The sequence below is a fragment of the Podarcis filfolensis genome (genome assembly GCF_964270895.1).
Source record: "Podarcis filfolensis genome assembly, chromosome: 4".
Taxonomy (NCBI): Eukaryota; Metazoa; Chordata; class Lepidosauria; order Squamata; family Lacertidae; genus Podarcis; species Podarcis filfolensis.
In genome coordinates, this window is record NC_139607.1 from 104,105,369 (window position 1) to 104,119,296 (window position 13,928).

General features: G+C 44.6%; 2 protein-coding genes and 1 long non-coding RNA gene across 9 annotated transcripts in view; 2 read left to right on the forward strand and 1 right to left on the reverse strand.

Annotated features, from left to right (window-relative positions):
- LOC310760704 (uncharacterized protein) overlaps nt 1-13,928 on the reverse strand; it is a 395,412-nt gene that overhangs the window by 267,016 nt on the left and 114,468 nt on the right. Inside the window, exons 1-2 of one of the 6 annotated variants that reach the window (XM_083609733.1) lie at nt 2,820-2,890; nt 1,362-1,533 (exon numbers count right to left, since the gene is read on the reverse strand). The exons of 2 other annotated variants lie outside the window; for them this stretch is intronic. In XM_083609733.1, the coding sequence (XP_083465859.1) occupies nt 1,362-1,385 (24 nt within the window). In that variant the 5' untranslated portion in view covers nt 1,386-1,533; nt 2,820-2,890. Of the gene's footprint in view, nt 1-1,361; nt 1,534-2,819; nt 2,891-13,928 lie in introns of those variants that run through there. 3 more of the 6 variants (XM_083609734.1, XM_083609735.1, XM_083609736.1) reach the window with 3 other exon arrangements.
- The window catches only part of LOC310760681 (uncharacterized protein), a 160,389-nt gene that overhangs the window by 115,899 nt on the left and 30,562 nt on the right, over nt 1-13,928 (forward strand). Inside the window, exon 1 of one of the 2 annotated variants that reach the window (XM_083609644.1) lies at nt 10,686-10,956. The exons of the other annotated variant lie outside the window; for it this stretch is intronic. The gene's annotated coding sequence lies outside the window, so the exon portion shown is untranslated. Of the gene's footprint in view, nt 1-10,685; nt 10,957-13,928 lie in introns of those variants that run through there. 2 annotated transcript variants of the gene reach the window in all.
- Nucleotides 13,399-13,928, forward strand: part of LOC310761004 — a 33,191-nt gene continuing 32,661 nt past the window's right edge. Inside the window, exon 1 of the long non-coding RNA XR_014547172.1 lies at nt 13,399-13,595. This is a non-coding gene — a long non-coding RNA (uncharacterized lncRNA). The remainder of the gene's footprint in view (nt 13,596-13,928) is intronic.

Sequence of the window (13,928 nt, forward strand, 5' to 3'; positions counted from 1 at the left end):
TTTTGCAGTTAAAGTCACTCAGATTTAGAAAGAGGTAGACTCCACCATGGGAGCAGGGCCAGGGTGGGAGAGTGCTAGAGTCCCGTCTAGTCAGGTTGCCTCCAAGGATGTGGACAGGCTGCTTGGACAAGTGAAACTGACCACCTGCCTCCTTGCTCATCCTGGCTCATAAAAGCCAACCGGGAAGGGCTAGGCGATGGGCTCTGAGGGGTGGTGAATGGTTCCCTCTGTGAGGGAGCCTTCTCAGATCTGATGAAAGAGGCAGCTATTAAACCACCTCTTAAAAAATATATATTTGGACCAGGCCAATATAGCCAGCTATCGCCCATTTTTGGGCAAGGTGATTGAGCGAGTGGTTGCTGAACAACTCCAGGCACGCCTTGAGGATGCGGACCATTTGGATCCCTTCCAGTCGGGATTCACCATGGGACTCAAATTCCCTTGGTCGCGCTGGTTCATGATTTCTGGCGAGCTAAGGTGAGAGCTGCTTCCTAGTTCTGCTGGATCTCTCTGCGGCCTTTGATACCATCGACCACGACATCCTTCTGGACTGGCTAGAGGGGCTGGGAGCTGAGGACACTGTCATACAGTGGTTAATCTCCTTCCTCCTGGGCCATGTCCAGAAAGTGGTGGTGGGGAATGAGACTTCAGACCTTTGGGCTCTCACTTGTGGGGAGCGCCAGGGTTCTGTCCTCTCCCCCTTGCTTTTTAACATATATATGAAGCCACTGGGAGGGATCATCAGGGGGTTTGGGCTGAGTTTTCATCAGTATGCAGATGATACCCAGTTCTACCTCTCTTTTCAATCACAACATGTGAAGGCGGTGAAGGTCCTGTGTGAGTGCCTGGAGGCGGTTGGTTGGTGGATGGATGGTGGCTAACAGATTGAGGTCGAATCCTGACAAGACAGAAGTACTGTTTTGGGGGGACAGGAAGCAGGCGGGTGTGGGGGACTCCCTGGTCCTGAATGGGGCAACTGTGCCCCTGAAGGACCAGCTGCGCGGCCTGGGAGTCATTTTGGACTCACAGCTGTCCATGGAGGCACAGGTCAATTCTGTGTCCAGGGCAGCTGTCTACCAGCTCCATCTGGTATGCAGGATGAGACCCTACCTGCCCGCAGACTGCCTCACCAGAGTGGTGCATGCTCTGCTCATCTCCCGCTTGGACTACTGCCATGCACTCTACGTGGGGCTACCTTTGAAGGTGGCCGGGAAACTACAACTACCGCAATCCAGAATGCGGCAGCTAGACTGGGAGCTGGTGACTGGGAGTGGCCTCCGTGACCACATAACACCAATCCAGAAAGACCTACATTGGCTACCAGTACATTTCCGGGCACAATTCAAAGAGTTGCTGCTAACCTTGAAAGCCGTAAACGGCCTCATCCCAGTAGTCCTGAAGGAGCATCTCCACCCCCATTGTTCTGTCCGGACACTGAGGTCCAGCACCAAGGGCCTTCTGGCGGTTCCCTCATTGTGAGAAAAGAGGTTACAGGAAACCAGGCAGAGGTCCTTCTCGGTGGTGGCACCCGCCCTGTGGAACACCCTCCCATCAGATGTCAAGGAAATAAACAACTATCTGACTTTTAGAAGACATCTGAAGGCAGCCCTGTTAGGGAAGTTTTAAATGTTTGATGTTTCATACTGTTTTTAGTATTCTACTGGGAGACACCCAGAGTGGGTGGAGTATAAATATTATTATTATTATTATTATTATTATTATTATTATTATTAATATTGGAACCAGGGCTGGACTGCACCACAGCCAAAACCATGAGGTATCTGGAGGAATAGGAGGAGAAGAAGAAGGAGGAGATGAAGAAAGCAGCCTCTAGCTCTCCTAGAAGGAAGATTGCAATGCAAAATGTGGAGGTAACTGAAGGGATTTCTAGGAGATGAATCAGCCTGGTTGCTCCTGCCTTCCAATCAATGCATGAAGTCAGAACTGACTGACAAGGGAGTCATTTGTATCTTGTGGAAAATGGATTCTTGGCTCTAGTGGGGGTCCTCATTCGGGGGTCCTCAGGAGTTGCTCCCCCCACCCCCACTCCCCTGCTTCTGTCTCCTTTTCTTGCACTTGGACCCTCTGCTACTTTCCGGACAGACTCCTGGGGTGGGGTCCCTTTTTCTTTGCTCTGAGGGCCAGGTATGTATCTAGTCAACCCCCTGAGGGCCAAGTGGGCGGGGCCAAATACATCTCCTTTGGAATTTAGGCAACTAATTTATTATTATTATTCTCTTAGATGGCTTAACACACACACAGCCATTGATGCCCAGGTCCCTGGAGGCTCAGGGAGGAGCAGCGCCCATTTCCGGCTGAGAGGATGTGGTCCTGGGATGCCATGCTCTGGGTGCGAGGGGATTGCTGCAGTGGCCTCCGTGGGGAGCTGCCCTGGGAGACGCTGGGAAACTGGTCCCCAATGCAGCAGCCAGACTATGGGCTGGGATCCCTCTCTTTTTTCCTGGCCTCTCTTTCCCACCTTTTTTTTTGGGGGGGGTGTCTAGTCCACCTCCTCGTCCAGCTTTGGAAAACCACTTGCACCTGTTCCCTCTGTTGTGCAATGACGATGAGCAATGTCACACCGAGTCCCAGGGACTCCTTTGTTTAAAGAAGGGAGATTTCGTGGGAGTCATTGTTTTTCTGAAGGGGGGGGCGGAAGGCCAGATGAGTTTGGGACCCTCTGATCTGCAGGAAGGAGAGGGTTGCAGACCTGGCCCCTCCCTGGCAGGACCCTCTCCTCCCTGACTTGTCCCCCCCCCCTGCAGGAGCAGATCAGGCCCCCCCGGCCCCCTCCCCTGCTGCAGCCCTGGGACCCCCACCAGATCCCAGAGAGAGAGGAGACTCACCAGATCCCAGGAGGGGAGAGCCAGGCAGCCCTTGCAGGAGAGACACTGGGGAGGGAGGGGCCTTGGCTCTGGAGGACCTGCCCCCCCTTGCTTCCTGTCCTCTCTAGGAAGGCAGCTCAGATCCCTTTAACCCTTGCAAAGCCAAATCCCCCAGCTCAGCCTTTTCTTGCTTGGCAAAACCTCAGATTATTATTTTTCTATGGATTTAGGGGGCAGCTGCCCCCCTGGCTACCTCAATGCCCAGATATCCTTTTGGGGGTGAGGCTATCGGTTGGGCTCTGAGCATCTCCTTCCCTTGGCCAGAAACCGGAGGAACAGTTTGCAGGGAAAGGGGCTTTGCAGGAAGTAAGGAAACTCACCCTAGAATTCAGCAATGGGAGGGTAGAATGGGGTCCCAGGGTCATCCAGTCCCACCCCCAGCAATGCAGGAATCTCAGCGAAAGCATCCATGGCAGACGGCCCTCCGATCTCTGCTGAGAAACCTCCAAGGAAGGAGAGTCCCCCACCTCCCAAGGGAGACCTTTCCCTGCCCAACTGCTCTTAGGTGTCCCTCAAGGCAGCGGGTCCTAAGTTCTAGCCCTGCTGAAATCATCACACTGGCTACCAAGGAGGTACCAAGAGAAGCTCAAAATAACTGATGGGGATGGTGATGATGATGATGATGATGATAATTTATTTAATAATAATAATTTATTATTTAATAATAATAATAATAATAATTTATTATTTATACCCTGCCCATCTGGCTGGGTTTCCCCAGCCACTCTGAGCAGATTACAACCAAATATTAAAAACACATTGAAACCTCAGTCATTAAAACCTTCCCTAAACAGGGCTGCCTTCAGTTGTCTTCTAAACATCAGATAGTTGTTTATCTCCTTGACATCTGATGGGAGGGTGTTCCACAGGGCGGGCGCCACCACCGAGAAGGCCCTCTGCCTGGTTCCCTGTAACTTGGCTTCTCGCAGTGCAGAACTGCTAGAAGGCCCTCAGTGCTGGACCTCAGTGTCCAGGCAGAACGATGGGGGGAGGGGGGAGACGCTCCTTCAGGTCTACTGGACTAAAGCAGTTTAGGGCTTTCAAGGTCAGCACCAACACTTTGAATAGTGCTCAGAAACGTAATGGGAACCAATGTAGGTCTTTCAAGACTGGTGTTATGTGGTCTCGGCAGCCGCTCCCAGTCAGCAATCTGGCTCCCGTGTTCTGGATTAGTTGTAGTTTCCGGGTCACCTTGAAAGGTAGCCCTGTCCACCCCCCAAAACAGTACTTCTGTCTTGTCAGGATTCAACCTGAATGCATTAGCTGCCATCCATCCTCCAACTGCCTCCAGGCACTCACACAGGACCTTCGCCACCTTCACTGGTTCCGAATTGAAAGAGAGGTAGAGCTGGGTATCATCTGCATACTGATGGACACCCAGCCCAAACCCCCTGATGATCTCTCCCAGCGGCTGCATGTAGATGTTGAAAAGCATGGGGGAGAGGACGGAATCCTGAAGCACCCCACAAGTGAGAGCCCAGGCGTCTGAACATTCACCCCCCCACCACTTTCTGGTGATGGTCCAGGAGGTAGGAGCGGAACCACTATATAACAGTGCCCCCAGCTCCCAGTCCCTCTAGACCAGAGGTCAGCAAACTTTTTCAGCGGGGGGCTGGTCCACTGTTCTTCAGACCTTGTGGGGGGGCAGACTATATTTGCGGGGGTGAAGAACGAATTCCTATGCCCCACAAATAACCCAGAGATGCATTTTAAATAAAAGCACACATTTTTCTCATGTAAAAACACACTGATTCCTGGGCTGTTAGTGGGCCGGATTTAGAAGGCAATTGGTCGGATCCAGACCCTGGGCCTTAGTTTGCCTTCCCATACTCTAGACGGTCCAGAAGGATGTTATGGTCGATGGTATCAAAAGCCACTGAGAGATCCAGCAGAACTAGGAAACAGCTCTCACCTTTGTCCCATCAACCAGTGCGACCAAGGCAGTTTCAGTCCCATGAATGAGGCCTGGAAGGGATCCAAATGGTCCGCATCCTCCAGGTGTGCCTGGAGTTGTTCAGCAACCACATGCTCAATCACCTTGCCCAAGAATGGAAGATTTAAGACTGGGCGATAGTTGGCCATATTGGCCAGGTCTAAAGATGGTTTTTTAAGAAGTGGTTTAATAACCGCCTTTTTCTGGGAAGGCTCCCTCACAGAGAGAGGCATTCACCACCCCACCATCGCCCATCGCCCAGCCCTTCCTGGCTTGCTTTTATCAGTCAGGATGGACAGAGACAGGACTCTAGCACTCTCCCGCCCCAGCCCTGCGCCCAGGAAAAAGAGGAGTCTATCTCTTTCCAAATCTGAGCGACTTTAGCTGCAAAAACTTTGCAAAATCATTGCAGGAGATCATGTGGCCCGTACCAGGCCCTGATGGAGCAGGTGGTTCCACTAAATTGCAAACCACCTGAAAGAGTCTCCTGCTGCTGTTTTCTGCAGATGCAACAGAGGCGGTGAAGAAGGTCTTCTTTGTCATCGCTATCGCCACTTGGTAGGCTCGATGTTGAGCTCTAACCCATGTCCAGTGAGATTCAGAATGAGTTTTCTGCCACCAGCACTCTAGCCATCTCAGCGATTGTTTCATTGCCCTCAGATCTGTGGAAAGCCACGGGGCTGTCCGGGCTACATACAACAGGAAGATATTGAGTAATAAAAGATTGGGCCAAGAATTTATTTCATCAGATAAAGTAAAAAAAAGAGGAGTGGTCCTTTATGCAAAGGAGAGCCTATCACCAAAATTCATATTTAAAGATGATCAAGGAAGATTTATTGCAATTGAAATTCAATCGCAAGGAGAGAAATTCCTAATTGTAGGTATTTATGCACCAAATGAAGGAAAATCGGAGTTCTTTAAGAAGCTACATGAGACTCTGATGGACTATATGGACTATAATATGATTTTGATGGGAGATATGAATGGAGTGGTGTCTACAAATATGGACAAGGCACAGAGACAGGCAGTCAGCAAAGATGGTAGACTACAAAAAACTTTTTTTGACATGACTGAAAATATGGACTTAGTTGACATTTGGAGAGTGAAGAACCCTCTGGGAAAAGAGGGAAGTTTCTTCTCTGAGGCTAAAATGACATGGACAAGAATCGATCAAATTTGGGTAACCAGGGGATTGGCTCCGAAGATCAGCAAAGTGGAGATCTGCCCCAAAACTTGTTCTGACCATAATGCTGTGAAGATGGAAATGAAATTGATGCCAACTGGTTCCTTTAGATGGAGGATGAACGATACTTTGTTTAGGAATGAAGAGGTGACCAGGAAGGCCCAAAAAACTCTAAGAGACTATTTCGAGATAAATATGAATACTACAGTGGAAAAAAGAGTAATTTGGGACGCAAGTAAAGCGGTTATGAGGGGATTCCTAATACAACAGAATGCAATTAAGAAGAGAACTCAGAATGAAAAAAGGATAAAATCCTGGGAAAAATAGAGGAAGGAGAGAAGAAACTGAGAGTAAAACCAAAGTCACAGGAGATTCTGAAAGAGATAAAGTTATATCAAGTACAATATATGAAGTTGATGAATCAGGAAATAGAATGGAAGATTAAACAGATGAGGCAAAAGACATTTGAATCAGCAAATAAGTGTGGAAAACTGCTGGCCTGGCAAATGAAAAAAAGACAAAAACTTAATACCATTACGAATTTGGAAGTGGAAGGAAAGAATATACAGAACCCAGTGGAGATCAGGAAGTGTTTTCAGAGATATTTCAAACAACTTTATACACAGGAGAAGCAGAAAGAAATGGACATTGATTTTTGAAAATAAATGGACTACACAAAATCTCTCAGGAAAAACAGCTAATGTTGAATTATAAAATAACGGATCAGGAGGTGGAAGGGGCCATCCAGAACATGCAATTAGGTAAATCTCCAGGACCGGATGGTTTGACTTCAAGATATTACAGATCTCTGATAGAATGGTTAATACAACCATTGAAGGAAGTCTGCAATGAAATATTGGAAGGGAGAAGGGCACCAGAGTCGTGGAAGGAAGCTTATATTACACTTATACTGAAAACAGAAACTGAAAAGACACAGCTGAAGAATTACCGCCCCATATCGCTGCTTAATGTGGATTACAAAATTTTTGCAGATATTTTGGCTAAAAGATTTAAAAAGGTGCTAGTAGAAGAAATTCATAAAGACCAAGCGGGCTTTCTCCCGGGCAGACACTTGTCTGACAACACGAGGAATATAATTAATATTCTAGAAAAACTACAAGTGAATATCAATACTAAGGCAGTTTTGATATTTGTGGACGCAGAGAAAGCCTTTGACAACATTTCTTGGAGTTTTATGAAGAAGAACCTACAGGGGATGGGGGTTGGTCAAGGTTTTGAAAATGGTATAGGTGCAATTTATTCAGAACAAAAGGCAAAATTAATTGTGAACAATGTAGTGACAGAAGAGTTTAAGATTGAGAAAGGGACACGACAAGATTGCCCAATTTCTCCATTGCTCTTTATATCGGTCCTTGAGGTTTTGTTAAATATGATTAGAAAGGATCAGGAGGTTAAAGGTATACAAGTAGGAGCCAAACAGTACAAACTGAAAGCATTTGCTGATGACTTAGTATTGACTTTACAGGAGCCAGAATCTAGTACTAAAAAGGTATTGGAAATGATTCAAGAATTTGGACAGGTAGCAGGTTTTAAGTTGAATAAGATGAAACTAAGGTTTTAGAGAAAAATTTAACTGTGATTGAGAGAGAGAAGTTTCAGGAGGAGACAGGATTAACATTGGTTAAGAAAGTGAAATATTTAGGGGTTAATATGACAGCCAAAAATGTGAATTTATTTAAGGATAATTATGAAAAATATTGGATTGAAGTGAAAAAGGATTTAGAAATATGGACAAATTTGAAGTTATCATTGTTGGGCCGAATTGCTGTGATAAAAATGAATGTGCTGCCAAGGATGTTGTTTTTGTTTCAAACACTGCAAATTTTGGATAAGATGGACTGTTTTAAGAAGTGGCAGAAAGATATTTCCAGATTTGTTTGGCAGGGCAAGAAGCCTCGAATAAAATTTAAGATATTAACTGATGCCAAAGAAAGAGGTGGATTTGCCCTGCCAGACCTTAAACTGTATTATGAATCAGCTGCTTTTTGTTGGCTGAGAGAATGGCTGCTTCTTGAAAACACTGACATGTTGGATCTAGAAGGTTTCAATAATGTTTTTGGTTGGCATGCATATTTGTGGTATGATAAGGTAAAAGCACACAAAGCTTTTAAAAATCATATTGTTAGAAAAGCATTGTTTAATGTTTGGATAAGATATAAGGATTTGCTAGAAAAGAAAACCCCAAGATGGTTGTCACCAATGGAAGCGAAGGCACAGAAAAAACTCAATATGGAGGCCAAATGGCCGAAATATTGGGAAATTTTGGAACAAGATGGAGACAGAATAAAATTGCAGAGTTTTGAAAAATAGAAAAATAAAGTGCGAGATTGGCTTCATTATTATCAAATAATGGAGGCATACAATTTGGACAAAAAAGTTGGCTTCCAGGTGGAAAAATCAAAGTTAGAAACAGAATTATTAGATTCAAAAATTAAGAATTTGTCAAGAATGTATAACTTGCTGTTGAAATGGAATACTCAGGACGAAATGGTGAAATCTGTTATGATTAAATGGGCACAAGATGTTGGACATAACATAATGATGGCTGACTGGGAACAGTTATGGACCACAGGTATGAAATTTACGGCATGTAATGCCCTAAAAGAAAACCTAATGAAAATGATTTATAGGTGGTACATGACACCAGTCAAGCTTGCAAAAATTTACCATTTGCCCGATAATCAATGTTGGAAATGTAATGAGATTGAAGGTACATTTTTTCACCTTTGGTGGACATGCCCAAGGATTAAGACATTCTGGGAGATGATCTATAATGAAATGAAAAAGGTATTCAAATATACCTTCCTGAAGAAACCAGAGGCCTTTCTCCTGGGCATGGTCAGCCAATTGGTGCCAAAGAAGGATAGAACATTTTTCATGTATGCAACAACAGGAGCAAGAATACTCATCGCGTAGTATTGGAAGACACAAGATTTACCCACCCGGGAAGAATGGCAGATGAAGTTGATGGACTATATGGAACTGGCAGAAATGACTGGCAGAATCCGAGACCAGGGAGAAGAGTTGGTGGAAGAAGACTGGAAAAAGTTTAAAGACTATTTACAGAAATACTGTAAAATTAATGAATGCTAGAAAAATATTGGAATGAAGTTATATGGCTTTAGTAGAAATGTTATAAGGAATTAAGGATAAATAGATTAATAGTATTAAAGGAAAAATAAGGTTAGAATGTGTTAAGATAATTATAGGATTGAAAACAGAGGAAGATGGAAAGGAATTGCTGGAAAAATTAACAGAAGTGGAATACAAAAAGGGAGGTGCGAGGAGGTCGCGGAAATAAGTGAATGAAAGATAAGATACTGAAATTATTTGATGTATTTTAAATTGTGTTTGTTTTGTTAGTTTAGTGTGTTAGTGTGAGGTAGTGTTTTTGTATTGTATTGTATTGTTTCTGTATTGCATTGTATTTTTTTTTTATTTGTAGTGTTTAAATTGTTAGAAAAGTAATAAATATTATTTAAAAAAAAGAAGCAGCTACAGTTAGAACTGGATATGGAACAACTGATTGGTTCAAAATTGGGAACGGAGTACGGCAAGGCTGTATATTGTCTCCCTGCCTATTCAACTTGTATGCAGAATTCATCATGCGAAAGGCTGGGCTGGATGAATCCCAAGCCAGAATTAAGATTGTCGGAAGAAATATCAGCAACCTCAGATATGGAGATGACACAACCTTGATGGCAGAAAGTGAGGAAGAATTAAAGAACCTTTTATTGAGGGTGAAAGAGGAGAGCGCAAAATATGGTCTGAAGCTCAACATCAAAAAACGAAGATCATGGCCGCTGGTCCCATCACGTCCTGGCAAATAGAAGGGGAAGAAATGGAGGCAGTGAGAGATTTTACTTTCTTGGGCTCCCTGATCACTGCAGATGGTGACAGCAGTCACAAAATTAAAAGACGCCTGCTCCTTGGGAGAAAAGCAATGACAAACCTAGACAGCATCTTAAAAAGCAGAGACATCACCTTGCCAACAAAGGTCCGTATAGTTAAAGCCATGGTTTTCCCAGTAGTGTTGTATGGAAGTGAGAGCTGGACCATAAAGAAGGCTGATCGCCGATTGATGCTTTTGAATAATTGATGCTTTTGAATTCTGGTGCTGGAGGAGACTCTTGAGAGTCCCATGGACTGCAAGAAGATCAAACGCATGCATTCTTAAGGAAATTAGCCCTGAGTGCTCACTGGAAGGACAGATCGTGAAGCTGAGGCTCCAGTACTTTGGCCACCTCATGAGAAGAGAAGACTCCCTGGAAAAGACCCTGATGTTGGGAAAGATGGAGGGCACAAGGAGAAGGGGAAGACAGAGGATGCGATGGCTGGACAGTGTTCTCGAAGCTAATGAGTCTGACCAAACTGCGGGAGGCAGTGGAAGACAGGAGTGCCTGGCATGCTCTGGTCCATGGGGTCACGAAGAGTCGGACACGACTAAACGACTAAACAACAACAACATACTACATTTTTAAAGATTTGAGACAGCGTGAGCTCCCATTGCTCTGGCCCAGCTCTGGCCCACCTAGCATTTCAAAAGCACACCAGTGCAAATAGATAAATAGGTACTGCTGTGGAGGGAAGGTAAACAGTGTTTCCAGGACTTCCGGGTTAGCACCATCGGCAATGGCGGCGTTCCTCTGATTGAGAGGAACCCGCTCCGTGAAATTTGGGTCGTGCCGCCGCGGCGAAGGCGGAGACCCTTTAAAAATCCCAGGCGGAGGAAGCCTGGGAACGTGGGATTCGGCTGACACCAGGAGCGCCCCCCCTACCCACAGGGAAACCCCTTTTCGGGGGTTCTGAAGTGACGTGGGGTGAGCGGCGCGGTGTTTTGAATCGACCACTATTTCTACGGAGTGAAGCCGCACAGCCGTTGCCGGAGAGCGCTGACTTTTTCTTGTGGACAATTGGATTTCAAACAACAACCCGTGAGTAAACGGAAATTGGATTTTCAAAGTATTTAAAATATATTTAAATTGGCACTGATCGGGGAAGGTCTAAACAGGAAGTCCGCCTCCCCTTTCTGTAAATAAACTGAAGCAAAGAACCTGTTAACTAAGGTTGTGGAGATTTTTATGTAAAGGACTTAAATTCCATTGATTGAAATTACCATCAATATTTTTTGTGGAAGCAGGGGAGCCTGCAGGAGAAGGCTAAAATTTGGGAATTGAAGTGCCACTTCCCCTAACCTGGGAGTGGTCTGTGAGAGCCCGTTGACGGTGAATAGACAAATTTGACAGCTGTCAAGCTAGCTGTCAAGATATAAAAGAAGGACTTTGTTTCTACTGTTCGTTTTTGTTACAATCTTACGTCTAAAAGGAAGGAAGGAACTGTTACAATTTAACGTATGGGACCTTTGAGTCCGTGCTGGAAGGAGTGAAAAGAAACTTGAATCCCTCTAGAGGGAGCTTTGGGAAATTGTCGTAAGGATGCAGCTGGGAAATTATTTTTAAAGATAAAAGCCCTGAGAAACTAGTCTTTGACCTTGGATTGTTTAACGATGGCAGTCGGGAAGGAAATCAAATGTGAGCTGAACAGGACATTTTATCTCTTGGGAAAACTGCAAGACCAGATAAATGTTATGGCTACTAACGTAGTAATTTTGGAAACAAAAATGGGCACAGGTAAAGAAGTTGACAAGAACTCAGCACAGGAACCTCTTCCAACTGAACAGACTGAAAAATTTGAGAAGGAGAATCTGGTTGTGAGTAAAGTGATGAAAGGGGGAGCCGTAACCCTACAGAGGCAAATGGTGGAGTACAATTTGAGGCCCTACATGATGGCAACTAGGAGAAGCACATTTTTGGAGATGGAAGCCTGGGTCGGTTTAGAAAATGAAAGATGGAGAGATCATCCTATGTGGAGATCAAATGACCTTTGGGATATAAAGCTGAGCCAGGTGGAGGTTGCAGCGTCGGGGGCCTTTGGATTTGAAAAATGTGTGAAACAAGATTTGGAATATTCTATAGGCCCTATCCTTAACTATGGAAGTTTGGCAGGAAGGAACATGATTACCGTTGGGTTGGAGCTTCCCCGAGATTTGGTTTTCAACATCAAAGACTATCAAAAAGATCGGCAGAGGGGACACGAAAGAGACTTAAGAGCCTCAGATTTAAGATCTCCGGGTTGATGGGTTTCTGAGTTTTATGGAACTATTGCTAGGGGCCAAAACTGGGGAGGGGATTTGGTGGATGAAAATTGGGAATTTAAAGTGTATATAATATAATTTGTTTTGTTTTTCTTTTAAAGAGAGATGGGGAAATCGTGGAATTGAATCTTCATTTGACCCTAGGGGAAAAGTTTTAAGAATAAGTACAAATATTTAAGTTTTAATGAGAAATAAGATTAAATAAAGTAAAAGTGGATGGTCATTTGGTGAAAGAAAGAATGGAAAATTATAGTATATTAAGATAAGATATAAGGATAAAATTAAGATGAAGGATTTGTTGAAATATTTATATGAATTAGAATATAAAGAGGGGACTTATAGTATGTTAAGATAAATTAGTAGGATAAAAACAAAGTTGGAAGGATTTGCTGAAATATCTAAATTGAATTAGAGTGCAGAAGTGGGAGGCGTGAGGAAGTCAAGGAAATAAGTGAATGTATGTAAGTGAATTTAAGGTTGGATTTGATTTTTATTTTTATTTTTCTCTTTTTCTCTTTTTCTCTGTTTTTTGATGATGTTCTTTTTATATGCATTGCTTTTTCTCTCTTTTTCTTCTTCTTTGATTGTCTTTTTTATTCTTTTTTGTAACCTTTAAAATCTTAATAAAAATTTATTTAAAAAAACAAACAAAAAAAACCCAGTGTTTCCATGCGCTCTTGCTTCCGTCACGGTATCCCATTGCGCCAGAAGCGGTTCAGTCCTTTTGGCCACATGATCCAGAAAGTTGTCTGCAGACAAAGGCCGGCTCCCTCGACCTGAAAGCGAGATGAGCGCCGCAACCTCATAGTCGCCTTGGACTGGACTTAACCATCCAGGGGTCCTTTACCCTTACCTTACGCCTTTTAGGGGCTCTGGGACAATGGATCAAAATAATACTGATTTGATCTTGAAAGAAAATGACAATCAAGCTTTCTTAGTGCAATGTTATTCCAGGGGGCGCATGAGGCCCTCCCCCCGCCCCGAGTTTGACTGCCTAGGCACCTCCCTGCCCCATGAACTGGCCTCATCCTCTCTTAAGCCACCCAGGTGGGGGGGGCATCCCTGCCTCCTGAGGGAGGGAGTTCCTTGGTTCAACTCTGCACCCCAAAAGAAGTGTTTAATTTACTCTGCACCTCCCTCTCCCAATAGTCTTTCTTGCTGGATTGCAGAGGAAGGGTTTTCGGTTTCATTTCTTGCGTTCATCTGACTCCAAGCAGATGGAGTTACAAACTTTGTTGATCAGGTGACAGCTGTGGAAATAGTGCATCTTGATTTCAGTAAGGCTTTTGACAAAGTCCCCCGTGATCTTTCTGTGAGAAAGCTGGTAAAATGTGGGCTGAATTAGGTAACTGTTAGGTGGATTTGGCTGACCAAACCCAAACCGTCCTCCTTCATGGTTCCTCCTCATCCTGGGGAAAAGTGACCAGAGGGGTGCTGCAGGGTTCTGTCCTGGGCCCATTGTTGTTCAACGTCTATAGAAATGACTTGGATGAAGGAACTGAGGGGGTGCCCATCACATTTGCAGGCACCCCCTGCTTAAATTTTGGTATGTTTGTAACTATTACTGCTTTTAGTTTCTATTGTTTTATTGGGGTTGTTTGTATAGGTTTTATTTTGTTTTTAAGGGGACGGGTCAGGGCTGTCTGGGAGTGGGCAGGTTCCACAGGGGGGGATGCACTGGGACACCCGATCACAGTGATCATGGGTAGGAGGAGGAATTACGCTAAGACCAGACCACGTCATTACCGAGGA